General features: G+C 46.9%; 7 protein-coding genes across 7 annotated transcripts; 3 read left to right on the forward strand and 4 right to left on the reverse strand.

The window, feature by feature from the left end:
• Positions 1-271: 271 nt before the first annotated feature.
• On the reverse strand, positions 272-4,655 carry TRUGW13939_01136 (uncharacterized protein; the record flags this gene model as incomplete). Its single annotated transcript, XM_035484339.1, has 3 exons — positions 272-2,013; positions 2,109-4,078; positions 4,648-4,655. 3 exons carry the CDS (start codon positions 4,653-4,655, stop codon positions 272-274), a joined length of 3,720 nt encoding a protein of 1,239 aa, XP_035340232.1.
• Positions 4,656-4,730: 75 nt separating this feature from the next.
• On the forward strand, positions 4,731-5,678 carry TRUGW13939_01137 (uncharacterized protein; the record flags this gene model as incomplete). Its single annotated transcript, XM_035484340.1, has 1 exon — positions 4,731-5,678. One exon carries the CDS (start codon positions 4,731-4,733, stop codon positions 5,676-5,678), a length of 948 nt encoding a protein of 315 aa, XP_035340233.1.
• A 1,746-nt stretch (positions 5,679-7,424) lies between these two features.
• Positions 7,425-8,282, forward strand: TRUGW13939_01138 (uncharacterized protein; the record flags this gene model as incomplete). The annotated part of the gene is made up of 1 exon (XM_035484341.1): positions 7,425-8,282. One exon carries the CDS (start codon positions 7,425-7,427, stop codon positions 8,280-8,282), a length of 858 nt encoding a protein of 285 aa, XP_035340234.1.
• A 100-nt stretch (positions 8,283-8,382) lies between these two features.
• Positions 8,383-9,480, reverse strand: TRUGW13939_01139 (uncharacterized protein; the record flags this gene model as incomplete). The annotated part of the gene is made up of 1 exon (XM_035484342.1): positions 8,383-9,480. One exon carries the CDS (start codon positions 9,478-9,480, stop codon positions 8,383-8,385), a length of 1,098 nt encoding a protein of 365 aa, XP_035340235.1.
• Positions 9,481-11,603: 2,123 nt separating this feature from the next.
• Positions 11,604-13,222, reverse strand: TRUGW13939_01140 (uncharacterized protein; the record flags this gene model as incomplete). Its single annotated transcript, XM_035484343.1, has 2 exons — positions 11,604-11,764; positions 11,827-13,222. The coding sequence occupies 2 exons, from the start codon at positions 13,220-13,222 to the stop codon at positions 11,604-11,606; spliced, it is 1,557 nt and encodes a 518-aa protein (XP_035340236.1).
• A 1,054-nt stretch (positions 13,223-14,276) lies between these two features.
• On the reverse strand, positions 14,277-15,542 carry TRUGW13939_01141 (uncharacterized protein; the record flags this gene model as incomplete). Its single annotated transcript, XM_035484344.1, has 6 exons — positions 14,277-14,775; positions 14,827-14,909; positions 14,961-15,040; positions 15,091-15,128; positions 15,192-15,229; positions 15,285-15,542. 6 exons carry the CDS (start codon positions 15,540-15,542, stop codon positions 14,277-14,279), a joined length of 996 nt encoding a protein of 331 aa, XP_035340237.1.
• Positions 15,543-16,459: 917 nt separating this feature from the next.
• TRUGW13939_01142 (uncharacterized protein) lies at positions 16,460-17,425 on the forward strand (the record flags this gene model as incomplete). Its single annotated transcript, XM_035484345.1, has 3 exons — positions 16,460-16,507; positions 16,570-17,254; positions 17,385-17,425. The coding sequence occupies 3 exons, from the start codon at positions 16,460-16,462 to the stop codon at positions 17,423-17,425; spliced, it is 774 nt and encodes a 257-aa protein (XP_035340238.1).
• Between the last annotated feature and the right edge of the window lie 334 nt (positions 17,426-17,759).

Genomic DNA, 17,759 nt, shown 5'->3' on the forward strand with positions numbered 1-17,759 from the left:
TATATGGACGTGTCAAGAATTACCCTCCTGTCGTCGACAGATAAGATCGATCTCGCTGTTCTAGTCTTCTTATCACCGCGGGACTGTAGCCCTAGGGTTGTGCCCTAAATACGGCCGTGCCCTAATAACAATTGACACTCATGCGTAAATGAATGAATGAATGAATCAATTATTGACAGCTGCACCAAAAGACTTTTAGTCTCTTGGGCAGTTATCCTATGGTTTTATCGTCTCAGGTGCCAACATCAATCAACCAACCAAATCTATCTATCTACTTTTTTGAGCACAAGCTCTTTATGACCTTTTGCACCAACGCATCTTGGTCCCTGAACCCCTGTGGAAACTTGGCTAAATCACTACCCTTTAATGCACTCCTTACCTTGGAAGCGTCTGCCAGCGCATCCGCCTTGGATAACTTACCTCCTCCCCCAATACCGGCGCCCGCAATCAAACCCATCATCGCAAAGGGCGCAGATGTCGGATCCTCGATGACTTCGGCCACGGTCAGCGCCCCGTTGCCAGCTTCGCCGATGAGAAGTCCGATGCGAGCGACTGATGTTACACTTCCGACCAGGGGTCCGAGGGCCTCTCCGACAAAGGGAATGACCATGAAGATGATGCTGAGGATCTCTAAAACCAGGCTTTTCTTTGCTTCTTCCTTGGCCTTTTCGCCGATTTCTTTAATCTGACTCATGCTGTTAATGGCTTCGGTAAGTTGCAGTACTGGCATGGAGTAGGCGACTACTGCGTCGGTAGCAGAGGTATCGTTTGGTCCGTCGTCGTAGAAGGACAAGCCCACGCTGAGATACGACGAGAACAACGAGGTTCTCAGAGCGGTGACGTTGTCCATGGATGCCTCGATGAGCTTCTTTGGATTTCCGACACTGATATCATCGTCCGAGGCCTTCTGAGGGTAATTCAGCTTCTTGGTGTAGAGCTTCGCGCATGGCCTATTACCACCGAGGCCTGGTCGTACGTCGCCAGGATCTGCACATACGTAATTCGAAACTTCATCACCAAACGTCACCCACGACTCGTCAATGCCTGTCTCGGCCGTGAGTGCGTCGAAGAAACCCTGCTTGTCGAGGAGATCGAAGCGGATGCTCCATCCCTGGCTCATCTCCCAGATGTGCGGCATGCCGAGACAGGAATCCTTTGTTTCGTCACGGTTGGCATAAGCCCAGTAGCAGTCAAAGTACTTGAGACCTTTCCCGTCACCCAAGTTCATGAACTCATCGATGCGCGGCTGGATCTGCTCCTTAGTCCACTTCTCGTACCAGCTGAACTTGTCGTCGTAGCCTTCCGAGTTGGTTTGGAAGAGAGACAGACTGTCGACGAGTTGATTGTATAGAATGTCCATGGCATAGAGGCGAGCACAACCTGCGTATAATGAATCAGTTTTGTCGGCGAGACCATCCAAGGTCCCTGGGTTCTCGCCGGGGGGACAGGTAAGGTCGTCTTCGCCGGATTCATCGTCATCCTGCTCGACATAGTCGCTGTCATCTCTATCTTCTTTGTCCGAGGGGTGTTGGAGGTCAATGGCCCAGTCGCTCGAACCGCCAAAGTTGAGACCCTTGATCCAGTCAATTCGGCTGGCCTTGAGATCGCCGTCCATGTAGGCCACCCAATCCACTGCCCCGGAATTACCGTACATGAGAATATTTGAGTTAGAATCCTTGTCAATGGACGACTTTACTATAGAGTAGTTTCCGTGGTCCTTGATAATGTCGTTGAGCTCGGCGTTGGAGATATAACCGCCAGTTAGCGTACAGGGTGCGGCATAAGCCATGGAGTGATTTCTATCTCCGGCAAAGGTGCAAAGGGGACCGGAGCAGGACGCGTCATTCATGCGGAAACTGCGGCCGTAACTACTAATGCCAATGACTACCTTTCGAGCTTCCACTCCGGCTTTGGTGATCATGGCCATGGCATCGTGTGTCTCCGTCTTGTTGATGTGTGATCGAAGACAGTTTCCGCCTTCGCAGCCGGGCATGGCCGATTTGTTGTCGACATCTGCATTCACGCAGGTGATTAGCACATAGTCCTATGTAATTGTTTTTGTTGTTGTTGAATTTTTTTTTCCAAAGGAATTGGCTTGTATTACTTACCCCATTGGCCGTGCAAGTCGTATGTCATGTAGATAAAGTAATCCACATACGTTGCCATATGCTTGACAGGATATTGCTTCAAGTACCAGTAAGAAGCCGGCAGCGCAATGGAAATAGATTTTTCGCTAGGCAGCTTGCTTCGGAGCAGCTGCAGGAAATCAAGATAATTGTTTCCTTCGTCAGAGCTTCCGGGGGTGATATTCGGAATATCAGGTGCGCCAGGATATTCCCAGTCAAAATCAAAGCCGTCCAAGTTTTCGCGGCTCATGAAGGTCACCAAGCCATTGACAAATGTGTCGCGATTTTCTTTCTTGGTGGCATCTCTGAAGCGCTGGAATGTGTCCGGATCTGTGGAAAATGCCCATCCTCCAAAGGAGAGAATCTTTTTAAAGCCACTCGTCTTCATGAATAGCTTAAACTCATCCTCGACATTTGAGATGTCTACATTGAAGTCAGATGTGACCGTGGCAAAGGCAAAGTGGACATGCGAGTACTTGTCGGCCGGGAGCTCGCTGGCACTCATTCGCAGACACCCCCTCAGCTGGCCAAACGCCTCGAAATAGCCGATAGTCATCAAATGATCGGGTGCCTTGTCATTGTTGACAATATTTACCCCACAGTTGGAAATACAGCCATTGGTTTTCGGCTTCGCGGTACCAGGAGCGCCAGTGTCCGCGGGTGTCTTGGTACAAAACTCAACCGTTGTTCCGCAAAATCCCCAGACATCGCAGCATGCATTGAGAGGACACGGGTTGAGATCAGCCAGTGCGGTGTCATTGGTAGGCTTCTTGGTGCCTGGTACCTGTGGACCGCATTTGGCTCCCGGCCTTGATGCGGGCATAGGGGGCGTCCCCGTGCTGAGACAGATGAGTTGGCCACCCTGCAGGTTCCCACAGCCAGTCCAGCCCCATGTGTGTTTGTTGAAGTTTTCAATGTCCTCCGGTTTCAGGTAGTGTGTGCTTGCCAGGTTGTAGCATAGATCGTTATCGTTGATTTTATATGTGTTGCAGGTGCCGTCGGGTTGTGGCTTAGGGCCAAAGTATGGCATAGTGCCTGCGGTGCAGCAAACGTGCTGTTTGGGCATCAGGGTCGAGCACAAGTCCTTTCGCGGATTGTATTTAGCCAGGTCAGCTCCAGAGATGCCACAACGGCTGGCTAACGAGGGGCAGCTGTCACCTGCTTTGACCTCTTGTGTTTTGCACTCTGCTCTGGAGAAAAGTAGTCCTGGTCCTCCTCTGGCGGTAACGTTGCCATAGGAGATAGTAGAAGCATTGAAGCTGTTATCCATAGTGGACACGAGCACGTCGATGCTGACTGTGGTGGTAGCGGTCGTTGACCCGTTAAGACAGAGAGCATCGTTCCAGCTTTTTATGGCATCCTGGGCTGCTGCCATATCAACAAAGCCAGCAGAAACTACCCCTAAAGTTACGGCGGCACCGGAAGGCTGGCAAATCTGCAGGGCAGAGGTTTGCTTTTCCGCAAACGAATCCACAAAGTCTCGTGCGGCATGCTTGGTGATTTGTGCACCGGAATACAAGCCCACGACCGCAGATTTGTACTTTGCAAACAAGATGGTGGTGCCACACGCGGCGCTCGTGCCAACAAACCGGGCAAGTTGGTCGGCAGCCTCGGCCACATGAGCAGCCTCTGGAGCGGTGCCAGATGCCTTGCTAAGCGTTGAAGGGCCAGCGTGGGTAGTGAAAGTGGATTTAACAGCCTTGGCGCCGCAGTTTTCAGCAACAACGAGGTTGCGTGGGCTTTCCTGCTGAGGCGCATCGGGGGAAGGGGCAGCCTCGTACGTCTGACCTTGACTGGCCACGCAGGCGCGAATGGTGAGGATCGAGTTTGGATCGGCCACAGAGTTGTGGACATTCAATCCAAAGAGAACAGTTTGATCACAGCTCTCCAGATTGCGGAGATAGTGGAGGTTGGTCCAGTTGCCCGGATTGGGACCGGCCTCAGCACACAGGCTGGGACAGTTGTCAACGTATTGGCCATTGTAACCCTCTATAACGGCCGAGGCAAAGCCAAGAAGAGGGGTAAGAAGGGTAAAAGAGAGCCTCATCCTGATTTTTTGGACCAGTGCTGACAGGGAATGAGGGAGGATGGATGATGGGAAGAAGAAATTGAAATTTTTTTAAAAGATCAATGGGCCATATCACGTACTAATGTTTCCATTTAAGCCAACGATATCACCTCAAACCAACAACTGTTCTAGTTCCGACCGACTCTTGGGGGGTTACAAAAATAAGCAGACAACCTTGCTGGAGGTTCCCACTTCACTTCCCCACTGATGGATGCACGAGGCTGAACAGCGAGAAAAAGAAAAAGAAAAGAAAAGAAGAAAAAAACCCGGGTTTGCCCGGAAATTGCACATCCACTGAAGCATGTTCACTGAAACATTGAAGGGTCCAATATGCAGGAAGCCGCAATTTTGGCTACTCCATTTCGCACCGAACCATACGTAACGCTGTATATCTAGTAGTAGCAAGCTTAGTTGAAAACCTCGTATTTATTACTAAAAGTACATGTTATTTACCTTCTCATTGTTTCATCCTTTGTTTATTCCTCATTTTTCTCTCCCTTTTCCTCTCTTCAGTTCCAACATCTTATCTTGCTACCATGAGTGCCGCGCTCTACTCCCCCGTTTACATAAACTATGGTGAAGTTTTCATTAATAGTAGCAATATCCTTTCTGTCCCCTACGAGAATGTCACTGCCGCTTTCAAGACTCCCGTTGCCATCAACTGGACAGCCACAGGTGGCTTTGACTGGACGCAGCCGTACCCGGGGTCCCGTATAGACGGCCACACAGCATACCTCGAGATTGCCCAGGAAATGCCCTTGTCCGCCTCTATCGTGGAAAATGCGACGACTGTGCTGTCTTCCTTGACGTTTGATATTCCCGACACCATGAGCTCTGGCGGGCAACCACTGGCCATGGACCCTTCGTGGTACATCTGTCGCCACGTCTTCATCTCCACTAAACCCGAGGCAAAGTTGACCGTCGATGGTGGAAACAAGTGCAGTTTCCTACCCGATACATGCCACACCGACCTCAAAACTAGTCTAACTCAAGATTGGGGGAAAGCAGCCAACGGTACCATGTGCTCAGCGCTTGGGTTTGACCCTATCCCATCGAGTTGTCAGGATTCATTTGGCTTCGCCCGTCAGGACGTCATGGATTTTGACTCAGAGTTCCTCGCAAATACCGCTACGGCCCCGGTACAGACTAGCAAAGAGCAGCAGCAGTACAGCTGGCGGATCGGCACCGGATATCACGATCCCGGCGATGCTCTCGCCTACGCCTTGGCTGGCAACCGGACGTACCTCGTTGCCACCGTCTGGGGCTATAGCGAGGGTGCAGTATCCAGTCATGTCCCTGAGGTGTCGTTTGATTGCCTCTCTTCTGGTGCAAACTATGTCCCGCCCCCTCCTGCGCCTTCACCGTCTCCCAATACTACGACGACTACGGCAATTACAACTACTACTACGGCGTCTTCCACGTCGACGCCAAGCACAACCCAAGCGTCAATTTCTAACAGCGTCGCCATGGGTAATGACATTTAGAGTGGATCCATGCAGTCGAGACAGGGAATGTCTTGGAAGTATCAGCTGATAATTCGAACAAGTGGGGGGTTTTCTGGCGATGTGGATTACTTGAATACGCCCAGGATAGTGGTACAAGATGTAACATACATACAGTGTTAGGTTGAGCCGCATTAGGGCTTGTAGAACAACCACGTTTGTGAGTGATACAAGGATTTTACACAGCTTGAGGGGGATAGAAAGTAGATACTAGTAGTATATAGTAAATATTAACCGAGTAAATTCCGTTTGAGTTTCACAATAATATTTTCGCAAAGTAAAACTTGAAATTGAGACATTATTTTCGAATTTGCCAAGGTAAAAAAACCCCTCATCACTTCCATGTGAGGGATTCCACGTTACTAGAAGCGCCACCAGGCACTATAGTATATGTAATATGCTTGCTAGAATGTCTCGCTTATCAACTTCGCTGTTATACGAGACCGCCAAGATCACGTTTGCGCAGTCAGTCGTGTAACGTCTAATTCGTGGCAGGGTTGTGAGAAACATTTGAAGCTGAGGGATAAAATATTTGAAAAGAGGCTAGTACTAGTCACCACGTTAGTACTGATCAGGTTGACAGCAATAGCTTGTTTCGGAAGGAAGAAAGCGGCGCACATGTGGCAATCCAATAGACACCCCTTAAGGAATAGTACGTAGTTAGTACTTTGTACTGCTTAGCAAACATAGTTAATGCAGCCTCGGGCACTAAATGGCCCTAGCTAGCCTCTAGAGTCTAGGCCTAGGGGAAAGGTGTCGGCTAGCCAGTCGCCGATCTACATGACGGGCCGAGATATAAGTCCTACAGATGCCAAGCATACATTTGTTTGTGGCACAGTTGTGCCCAATTCGTTCGTACTATGCTAGACTTATGCAGGACCACAGGCAACAAAGTAGTGCTAAGCAGCCTAGTAGGATTTCGTTTGGTAGGACCAACCAGGACTAGGTTTTACAGCAAATGTTGGTGACACGACTAAAAATTTGTTCTAGTATTTCATATCATCCTAGGCTTATGTAGGACCACAGGTAACGTAGTAATGCCAAGCAGCCTAGTATAGTTTCATTTGGTAGGACAGACCAGGGCAAGGGCTGGCAGATTTACCAACATTTGAATATGTACCAAGAATGCGTGACCTTATCTAGTGTCCCAATACTAAATATATCCTGGTCGTAAGAAAAGAAACCATGTTGGAGCCGCTTTAGACCCGCAGTTGTCGATGAGGATGCAGGAGGCTGGCTTTCAGGTGAAACAAAAACCAGTTTTCTTTTCTTTTTCTTTTTTGTTGGGGTCTCAAATTTGTGAGATTGTAACAACACATGCATGCCCTTTTATCCAATAGATTAATCTCAAAGAAAGCCAACGCCGCATTAACTGGAACCGTTTTGCTCAATGGTCCAAGCCTCAGCTCCATGGGATATTCTCACTAGACTTTAGAGTAAGCAAGAAAGTAGGGTTAGGACTATCAGGCCACGTCCCTTTTTTCTCTCTTTTTCTCTTTCTTTCTTTTTTACTTCCCCTTTAGCTTCTCCTGCCCCGGCATAGTTAGCGGCTAGTACATAGCTTACAGTACTTGATCATAGAAGTATCTTCTAGACTTGTTCCGCTGCCCTTATTCACCCTGGCACGTCGTTTTCTTAAATTCCTCTTTACAAACCAAGCTTCTTTTTTTGTCATTCTTATTTTGTATATCTTCCTTTCTATAGTGACAAAGGAGAGGAAAAACAACCATGCTCCCACTTCTGTTCATCACGATCTTCCTCGCTGCCGGCGTCACGGCCAACAAAGTGGCCGGGAAATACCAAGTCCTCTTCTTCTACCAGCTGTATAGGCTCGAAGTTGAAGCTTTCGGCCTTGAAGTCTCGCGCATGGCACCAGGCTGCGCCAAGAATGGCGTCGTCTGCGACATGGAGGCCTTTATGAAGGAAATCTGCATTATCGATCGGAAACCAAAGTTTGGTGCCGATAAAAAACCCATCATGATCCCAAATACCAACAGGCCGGAAATTTTCGACTATCCTGATCTCAACAAGGTGGACTGGGCACGCATCGGCGAAGGTGCAGACCTTGACGTCTTCGCCACCGAGTTTGACAAGTCTGGTTTCATGGGCAAACTCGAAAATGCTAAGATATTCAAGGGTTGGAATCAGGAGAGCACTTTTAAAAACGTCATGACGGAAGCGGAGGTCATTGGCACGAAAGCTATTGCGCAGCTCAAAAAGGATGGCAAGCCTGCCGATGATCGTTCAAACAAGATGATTGCGGCGCTCAAGACTCATGCCGACGCTCGACGATACGATCAGGCACAGAATATTCTCGAGGGATTTTCAAAGTACATGGGGGGAAAACGGTTCACTATCGTATATACTGATCCTATAGAGAGGCCGCCAGTGCCGGGTTACCGAAAGATTGACGTGGATCGGACCATCAGCGATAACCAGGGCAGGGCGGGTTTTAACAAGGTGGAGGAGGTGGTGAAGAACTTTGTTACCAAGGAGAATTCCGCGAAAATATCATTGAGCCACGTCCAGGCTATTGTTAAGACAGACGAAATCCATGAACATTTGGCGGAGGCATGTAAAGCATGAGATGGACATCAATTGATGTATGGAACAAGACTCTAAAAAGAGGATTATCTATTAGATATACAAATTATTGACACTCATATCAAATTTAATTTTTTTTTTTTTAATACTTCCAAAAGTGTTCGGGAAGCCGCTCCTTGATATAACACTCGTTGGAGCAATATCGTACCATGATGCGCGGTCGTAGCTTGGGCATATCCTGCCTAGCTTCTTTGACCCAAGGATGATTCTCATTAGGCAAATATTCAGACATTGAAAAATATTTTATGTCTGGCAGGTAAGGGATCCAGGTCGAGCCTAGGTCTCGGCTCTTTTGATAATGCCACCTTCCCTGAATGATGCACCATTCTGCCTGTCTTACCCAAGTTTTCACGGCGGTTTCAAAGCGAGAACTTGCAAATAAGTCAAATAGCGTCTGTACGGCCGGTTCCTTGCCCAACGCGTATTGTCTGAATAATGTTTGAAATTCCCACAATGCAACCCGGTCACCAACGTCAACCACCTGAATAGGGGCATCTCCCAATAGCCCGAACAAGCCCGACTTTAGAGCCGCTTCCTTAGGAATATGTAAAGAGACCGCTGCCATGGTGATATTGAGGACCGCTGGGATGGGCAGATAACACCGGTTCATTGTGGAAAGCGCAAGCTCGGCAATCTCAGGGTACTTTTCCCGCTCCAAAATGTGCCATTCCTCGCCCGGCAAATTCTTGGGGGGGTCGCTCGCGTTAGAACTATTGGGGTCGTCCAACAGCGCCTTCAGACTAAAAGAGTGAATGATCTCTGCTATCATAGAGCACTGCATCCCTAGCTCCTCCGCCTTCCACAGGAACGATTCCATCGGAGAGGTAGGATCGTAAGCCATCGCGCAGGCGTAGTACAGTCGGTTCCAGTTGAGGTGCAGCACATCCCGATGCGGCTGCACCCATAGGGATCTCATGCTAAACTCTGTGGTTGTTTCCACCAACATGTGTCCCTCTTCCAGCGCGACTTGCCGCGACTCGCTATTGACAAATGCGATAACTGGCGGTTGAGCATTCAAACGTGTTGTACGGATGCTGTAGCAGGCTTGACGCGATTCTCGACCGTTGAGATCGAATACTACAGCGTCTTCTTCCGCGATACGACACGGGAGACACAGCTTCCAGATGATACGGCGTAATTCTAGAGGTAGACGCGGAAACGAGTGGAATGAGTTGTTCATTTTGAATGCCCAGGTGTGACATACATTCAACTGATATGTCTGTATGTATGTAGCTTGAGTGAGATCACCGTGGGTTCAAAATGTTGGCGGTTGTTGTTGTTTGGGAGAGGGGGGTTTCTTCGTCTCTTTGCACTCGGCAAGTCGGTCCCTCGTTCCCCTATTAAACCCGGGCTTGTAACCCTAATGCAGCCTCGTCATTAGCGTATTTTAGGAATGCCCATTTTTTAGGAGTAAAAACTTGAATATTTTATCAGTATTAAAAATATTTATTTCTCAATAGAGTTTGGTGGAATCCACTATTTCAATGTTGAGAAATCACCTATGTAGTCGACGTTACATATAAATTAATTGCGGAACTTAGAATCTTATTTTTTTTAGATTAAATTAGTATTTTTTATAGTTTATTTTAAAAAACCTTAGCCTATTATAATTGCTTTATACACAGAATCAAAGCTAGTTTGTGTTAAGATATAATCTAATAAGCCAAAAATCAAATTTCAAAACATGGACTTCGCTTGTTGACATGACAACCTATTTTCAGCTTCGATGTTCGAATTAGCATGGGATGTATCTCTCTCTCTCTCTCTCTCTCTCTCTGCAGCACAGTTAGCCAACCCTAAGTATGATCAAAGGCAATACAAAACGAAATACTATTCAGACAGTACATAGTTAACCCAATAAATCTTCATAACTTAGTACTAGCACAACTATACCACCTACATTTATACATGTACTTGGAATGTTTACAAGCTTTGTGACTAGTAGGGCGTCCAGCTAGTGTCTACAAAATTTAATGACCGGTTGGTTGATATTTCCCAATGCGGGTGACGAGACGGCGCTTTTGTGGCCAATTCGTACATTGATAGCAAAGTTCTTTAACGTCGAGCCCATTTGCTTCTTACATCAACTCATTTTCGGCTATGTATTCACCACGGGTTTTAATAAACTACACGAACAGGTCCAAGTGGTTATTCCTGTCAAAAGTCTAAATAAAAAAAGAACAAAACGTGATTATGTAAAAGAAGCGGCTTTCATAAAAGATGGTCTAAAACCGGGAGATTCTGTCCACGTACTATTCCTTCCAGACTTTCTCAAGGTCAAAGTGAGTAATTACCGGGCATGAAGTTGTATGCCTAATAAATGAATAGGAAAGATGGTGATCACATGTAAGTTCTATTATTGTAATGTTTCATGCTACAAACTACCTTTAATTTATTATGTACGAGTCAACTGTATCAACAATAGTGCTCTATTGTATATTGCTGTTTGAGGAAACTAACACTTTTATAGATACGAATAATATATCAATATCAAGTTTAGCTAATCGTCGGCCGCGGATCCTACAATTCATCATATCGACCTGTCCTTTGCCCAAAAAGAAACTGGACTGTTACCGGATTTTTCCTTTCTTCATGATGGCTGCCATTCCCGCTCAAAACACAGAAAATCTACTTGTTCTCCCCGAGATTGTTGGATTTATCATTGACAATGTTTCCATAGCGCTAGATCCTTTGAACTGTGCTGGTGTGAATAGCCTGTGGAATGTGATGGTTTTAAGGAGATTACAGGGACTCTCTGGACGGCATAAGAAAAAAAAAGCAAGATAAAAATGTCGGAAGATAGACAAAAGATATCAATTTTATCAATAGAACAATCAAGATAGGCCAAGTCCGCAAATATACTGAAAAAGAATAATAAGAGATGTTATTTTTCAGCAGTGGTTTTATCGTAGATCAAGAACTAGAACCATTCAAAACAAAAATTACCTTTTAAACATTTAATTTAAAAATAGACACAGACTGGCTTAACACTTCCAAAGACCAAAAAGCCACCTAGGTAACAATTTTTACAGCAGCAAGAGAGAGAGAGAGAGAGAGTATAGACAGAAATGATGCTGGAAATGCCTTTACTAGTTGGCATTGTCAATATAATAATATTTATTCAGTAAAAACATATCATCATCTGCAATGTTTCATTAATTATCACGAAAAACAATTGGCTCAGATCCATTCAAGTATAATAATAATGATAGAATATGAAAAAAAGATTTCAAAAACATGCACTCACTCACTGATGCACCAATCAATGTTCATGAAAACGAAAAAAAAAGTCTACATTGATTACTAGTTAGCATACAACCGTACCTTGACTCCCTCTGCATGTCCCATAGTCAGCTGCAGCTTAAGAAGGGGATCAATGATTTGGGGTTGTGCGTTTTCCACGCGCTCTATTTTTCGTAAAAGGCGTACGAGAACATAGCTGGCTTCGGCAAGGGCATATTGTTCTGGATTTTCATGTTAGCGAACTAATGAAGTTTTCTATAGGAAAAAGAGTGAGAAGACATACGGCCAAGACAGATACGAGGGCCGCCGTTAAAAGGCAGAAATTCCCAGCCATGTTTGCTCTTCTCGTACCAGCGCTCTGGGCGGAATTGTTCGGCGTCATCACCCCAGATATCCTTGCGGCGATGCATCACGGCGACAGAGTAGGTGACTTTCATGCCCTTCTGGACGAAAACAGGTGATTTTCCGTCCGGACCACCGCCGGATGGAATGCTAGTGTCCTTGATCGCGAAGCGATGGTTGAAGGGCACCGGCGGAACGAGCCGTAGGACTTCGTTAATAAAGTATCTCAGATACTTGACCTCGCGGAGTTGGCCGATTGTGATTTTGTCGTCGTTCTCGGACGCGGGGAAGACGGCTAGGATCTCCGAGCGTAGGCGGTCCCAGATGGCAGAGTTTCGAGACAGATAGAAAAAGGACGTGGTCAACAGACTGGCGGTCGTGTCTCGACCAGCAACCAGAATATTCAGCATCTGGTCGCGCAGGATTTTGCGGTCCTGGGTCTCGCGGGCTACCGCTTCAAGAAAGACGTATCGTGAGTTGGGGCTGTCAATGCTCTTCTCCTCTTCAGAGCTATTTCGTTTTTCCAGGGCTTTGTCAACATAGTACTCAACGACCTTGTGCACGGTTTTCACGGCCTTGCGGAACTCGGGAGGGTTAATGAGCCAGTAGAAGTTTTGGGCGCGGAGTCTATTCAGCATGTCATCCTGGCACCGGTTGAAGGCATAAGCAAAGCCCTTCTCCCCACTAGTCTTGGATAGCGGGCCAGAGCTTGCTGCTTTCCTAGGCGACAGGCAAAAGGTCGATTCACCGAACAGGAACTCAGTCGCTGTGTCCAAAGTGAGGCGGTAGAAAAGGTCCTGAATATCGAATGGGCGTCCGTCGCAAGGCATAGTGTCAAATAGGCTATCGACGTGTTCTCCAAGCATACTGATATCTGCAATCTGCTCCCTAGCAAACTGTGGGCGCAGCATGGCGCGCGAATGCGACCATCCAGAACCGTCCAACGTGAAGATGCCGTCCCCGAGAAAAGGCCCAAAAACCTTACTTCGGGTTGCAAGAGCAAAGTCACTGAATTGGGTCGCTAGGACTGCCTTGACGTTCTCAGGCTCAAAGGTTGCGATTTGACGCGCTCCTAGAACCGTCTGTACGAAAGTATTTCCGCCGCGGGCATGCAAGCTCATCCCATATTGAATCGGTTTATACTGCCGAGCGGCTTCGACAGTCTCCAGGTATGCTGGGATCCCTAAAAAGGAATTCGCAACATCATGTGGCGGCAGACAGCCTAGAGCTTGCGCTTTGCGGCGATTTTGAATGTTCGAGATAATCGACTTGACGAGCGAATACAAGATCCAAGCGCCCAAGAGCGCCACGGCCAACTGCGGATATTGGACCGCCATATTGTCTTGCTTGTGTGTATTGTACAGCGGACAACGACAGACACTGGCAGCTTTTAATAACATTTATTAGCCCTGCGACGGACATCGTCGGGTACGGCCGTAATTTTGTAGTCCGCGGCCAAATCCTTCGCTAGGCGCGACGATGAAACAGACATCTTGCTCGGAGCGGGGCTGACCCGGTGATCCGCGTTGATCTTGGTTAATTCGGTCCTTGTCGAAGAACAGTCCTTGGTGTGGGGATTGGCCAAGAAGGCTCTCTTTACTGTCATACTGAGCTGCAACTGAGCATCGCGGCCGGACGACGTACCGATCATTATTTGCAGTGCGCCACAAGACGATCAGCGAGAGCCGAAAACCGAGAGTGACTAGCGGCTTACTTCTTACACTGGAAAATAGGGACATGAACTAAGGAAGCACTGGCGCAAGTGGAGCGAAGCTCCAGTATTATACAATTATTTATACGGGTTCTGGCAGCCGTAAATTAAAATGCCCTTATTGCTTATTGGCTGTTGAACGCCACGAAACTTTAAATTCGCCTTTATTTTCTCTTTCTGGCTAGAGCTATATATTTTTGTGGATTTCTGAGGCCTGACTCCTGAGACTAAAGTCGACTAGTAAGACTATATAAAGGGTGTTGACAATATACTAAGGAAGCTTGCAAGAAGCCTGCAGGGAAGCCTACAAGCTGTTTAGTGAGTCCATATGGGGAGGGGGGACAATATACTGAGGAAGCCTGCAAGCCGGTTAGTGAGGCCATATAAGGGGGGGTTGACAACGTACTGAGGAAGCTTGCAGGGTGGCCAGCAGGCCTGCGCGCACAGATTAGTGAGGCTTAGGGGGATGGGGTTATATATATATATATATGAATCCTTAGCTCCATGGGTCTTTGGCGTTTATGCGCCACAATATAGGGCTCGTTATCGTGGGAGAAGCTGAGAAGGATCGGGTCGAGGAGATATGGAAGGCACGTCACGTGCAATGTTCTCGGTTTTCTTCCTGCTATGAACACCAATTGATACACATACAACAACATCGTCACCGCCTTACTCTTGGTCTACGACGACGGTCGGTACGAGACGATCTTGCCAAAGGTGTCTGCCATGCCCCAGATGCCATGCCGCAAACAGCTCAGCTGCACAATCTGCGAGTGGTCGACAAAGACGTTGACGTCTACTCCAAACTCGCGAATGTACCAGTTGTAAACCTTTGGCTCGGCCGCCTCGAACATGACTCGCTCTGGCGGGAGTTCCTTCATGATCGTGCTCACGACATCTGTTCGCCACGACTTGACATTCTCCGTGATGCCCTCCGATTCGATCATCAATCGCTCTACGCCCGCATCGAGGAACCTTTTGCCCATGTTGACCAGCTTTCCGGGATCAGAGGTGCCGATAGCCTCGAGATCGCTCGCCTCAGTGTCACCACCTGCTCCAAACTGAATGCCTAGTTCTGGCTTGGCCTTGAGTCCGTATGAATGGACCTTCTCGATCATGCGGAGCCAGTCATCTCCGGGAATGCTTAGAAAGCCGGAGGAAATCTCAATTACATCGAATCTGTTGCCGTTAGCGCATACGGCCATCGTGCGTCTCCGTGACCTTACTCACCCAAGATCTTTGCATTTTCTCAGATATTTGTCAAATACGGACTCGACGTCAGCGTGGGTCAGCAAATGTTCCGCCCATCCGCCCTGTCCTGATATCAGCTTCTAGTATGGTGCTGATGGTGCAAGAAGTTTTACCGTTGAGACGTAGACATCATATGAGTGAGCCAGCTCGATGAGCTCTCTTAATGGCTTTTCTTCAAAGAGAGAAAAGGATCCTGTTGACGGAGTTAGCTTCCGACTAGGGAAACAAGTCTGAATTTCATACCTCCTGCGAACTTTAGACCATCTACGTGCGTGCCCATGCTGGATATTTACAGGGGTTTGTTAGCTGCCCCTCCGACTCGGTCGATATGCAATCGTCCTTACGTTTCGAGAATGTCAGCCAAATACCTCTTACCCATGACCTAGACAGCCACAAAATTAGAAGGACCCGTTGACTTTGAATTTCACGCTTCGTACCGAATAGTACGGGCCTCTGATTTCCGTCACCCCTTTACTTCTCGGTTTCGACGGCCGAGGGTTGGATCGCGCAAACTCGAAGCCATTATCTTTGTCCTGTAGAAGAATACTAGCGTTGCCTTTATGGTGACTGGAAGAAGTAGAGAACAGCTGCTTCGTCGTAGCTGCGCCTCTTATTTGATGATGTAGACCCTGGGTGAGTACGCCGTATGCTTTACCTGGTGTCGTCTTCACCCCTCCGCGAATAGAAGACAACATGATTCCATAAACTTGTAAGGTTTTTAGAACAAAAATTGAATTAATGTTTACATCCAAGTTTTCTTTAAGGCGATCGCTGTATCCCGTCTGCTTTTATCAATTGATGGTGATATTCGGCTGACGTCAGAATGAGATATCAGGAGCGCAAAACTTGTTTGTGGCAAATATTATGCATGAATCTATAGTACTCGGATGAGATGTATCCAATGGTATCGGTCAATATCATACACTAAACCCTCGAGGTTAATATACTTTGTAGAGTGGGTGCTATCATTCTGGCATGTCCTTCCTTGTATACCCCAGATGCCGTCTTGATATTGATTTTGGGGCGACACCAATAGAATAAACCCCGAAAAAATATACCCTGATAATACATGTAAGACATATTCCGAGAAAAAGTTTTTTATAAATTATGTCGTTATTTGTCTCGTATTCCAAGCCAACGATAATTCTTGGCCCGACCAATCGGCTAATGTTATCAATAAAAATGGGCTGACATTGAACGCAAGAGAACCCGTCGGTTCGCCAAGAAGAGCAATTCTTGTATGCATTGATTTATTCCGACTTGACCAGAATTTGGAAATCGTTTGCTTGATACTCCTGTTGGCTGCTAGCAAAATTCAGTTTTACAAAACCCTAAAAGCAAGATTCGGAAGAAGCCTTTGCAATAGGTTTTCGGCCTTATATAGTGATGAAAACACCGCACCATCTCTATTTATTAACGCATCTGCCTCAGGCCAATCATTGGTCACGTGGAAGGGAACAAAGCAAGCGGATTTATAACGCGAACCTCAGATAAATCCTGCAGGTAATATTCATACCAATTAATCCAGTCAACTTGTCAAGGAGTCGTCAATCCTGGGGTATTTCCCAAGCCTGGTTCCCGAATCTGTCGATATTCATCGACAGCATTCACTATGACCGCTATCGAGGAAAGAACAACAATCTATTCACTCCCTAACGAGGTATTGTCTTCTATCTATCAGAATCCTGCTTGAATGACGAAATTCATGTAATTTCTTTTTAGATTCTGGCACAAATACTGGAGTGTTTACCAGCTAGATTCCTTCCCCCATTGGCTGGCGTATCGCGTCGCTTTTGTGCCAACATCCTGCGTATTCTTCAGATTCGACTTCTGTGGGTGGCCGCTCTGCAAGGCTGTACTCTCGAAACCTGCTTGGATTTAAAGTATTCACAGGACGATTATGCGGCTTTTGACGCCGAGTATATTGATACCCCTGGTCTTTTCGCTGAGAACCTCGATCTGCCCGAGCACCTAGCACGCCTTCCAACCCTATACTCGAGATGCGAGGTTCCAAACCGGCCGAGTAAATTATCTGGTGCCTCAAAAGCAAGTGGAGTGTCTGCAGATAAGCTATTTATTGACGACAAGAGGTTCATATTTCTTCACTTAGAAAACGATGCGGTAGAAATTTTATCTATCCTCCATTATTACCGGGAAGATTCTATCACTTCCGAGGCGGATATACTGAGCTTAGGAGATAATGGGTTTTTAAAATTCTCACGAGACTGGCTCAATGAACAAGTAGACAGGCACAGTTCGGGCACCACGTATCGCGATGAGGACAATGATATCTCTTGGGTTGATGGCGAGAAGAACATTGGTTTCAAGTTTCGAGTCGAAAAATGGGAGCCTGAATATGCAGAGGAAATGGGCCCCGAATTTGAACACTGGGTACTGATCATTGAGGGTAAGCCATCTGAATATTTTCAATCTTATTATCACTGTCCTATCTTCTACTATATACTAACTTGGGTTCGCTAGAATTATGGATACGTACTGTTTATTTTCTTTTGGAGAGAAACAGACATTTCTACCAGTCCCGAAATTATCCTCCACTTTGACGCTTGGAAACATTTGAAGTGGAAAATCCAAGGGTTTTTTCGAATCGAGTCGATAGCATCAGAGCGAATGTGTATCGTGGGATCAAGACAACCTGTGTAATATAAGACTTTTGGCGTTTGTCAGGTCATTAATTGGCGCAAATAATGTCACAGTCACACACATTTGATGATTGATAGCCGGTATGGGCTTCATGCCCCATTTCTCAACGTGCAATGCGATCAATTTCCCAATATGACTCGCGGATTCCAAATAGGTCAATCTTGCGGACGCACGATTGGGATTATCCTCGTCTGGAGACGGATATAGTTACGATGAGCTCTTGGTAGTAGTATTGTAATATTAATGTACCC

Source organism: Talaromyces rugulosus, chromosome I (genome assembly GCF_013368755.1).
Source record: "Talaromyces rugulosus chromosome I, complete sequence".
Lineage (NCBI taxonomy): Eukaryota > Fungi > Ascomycota > Eurotiomycetes > Eurotiales > Trichocomaceae > Talaromyces > Talaromyces rugulosus.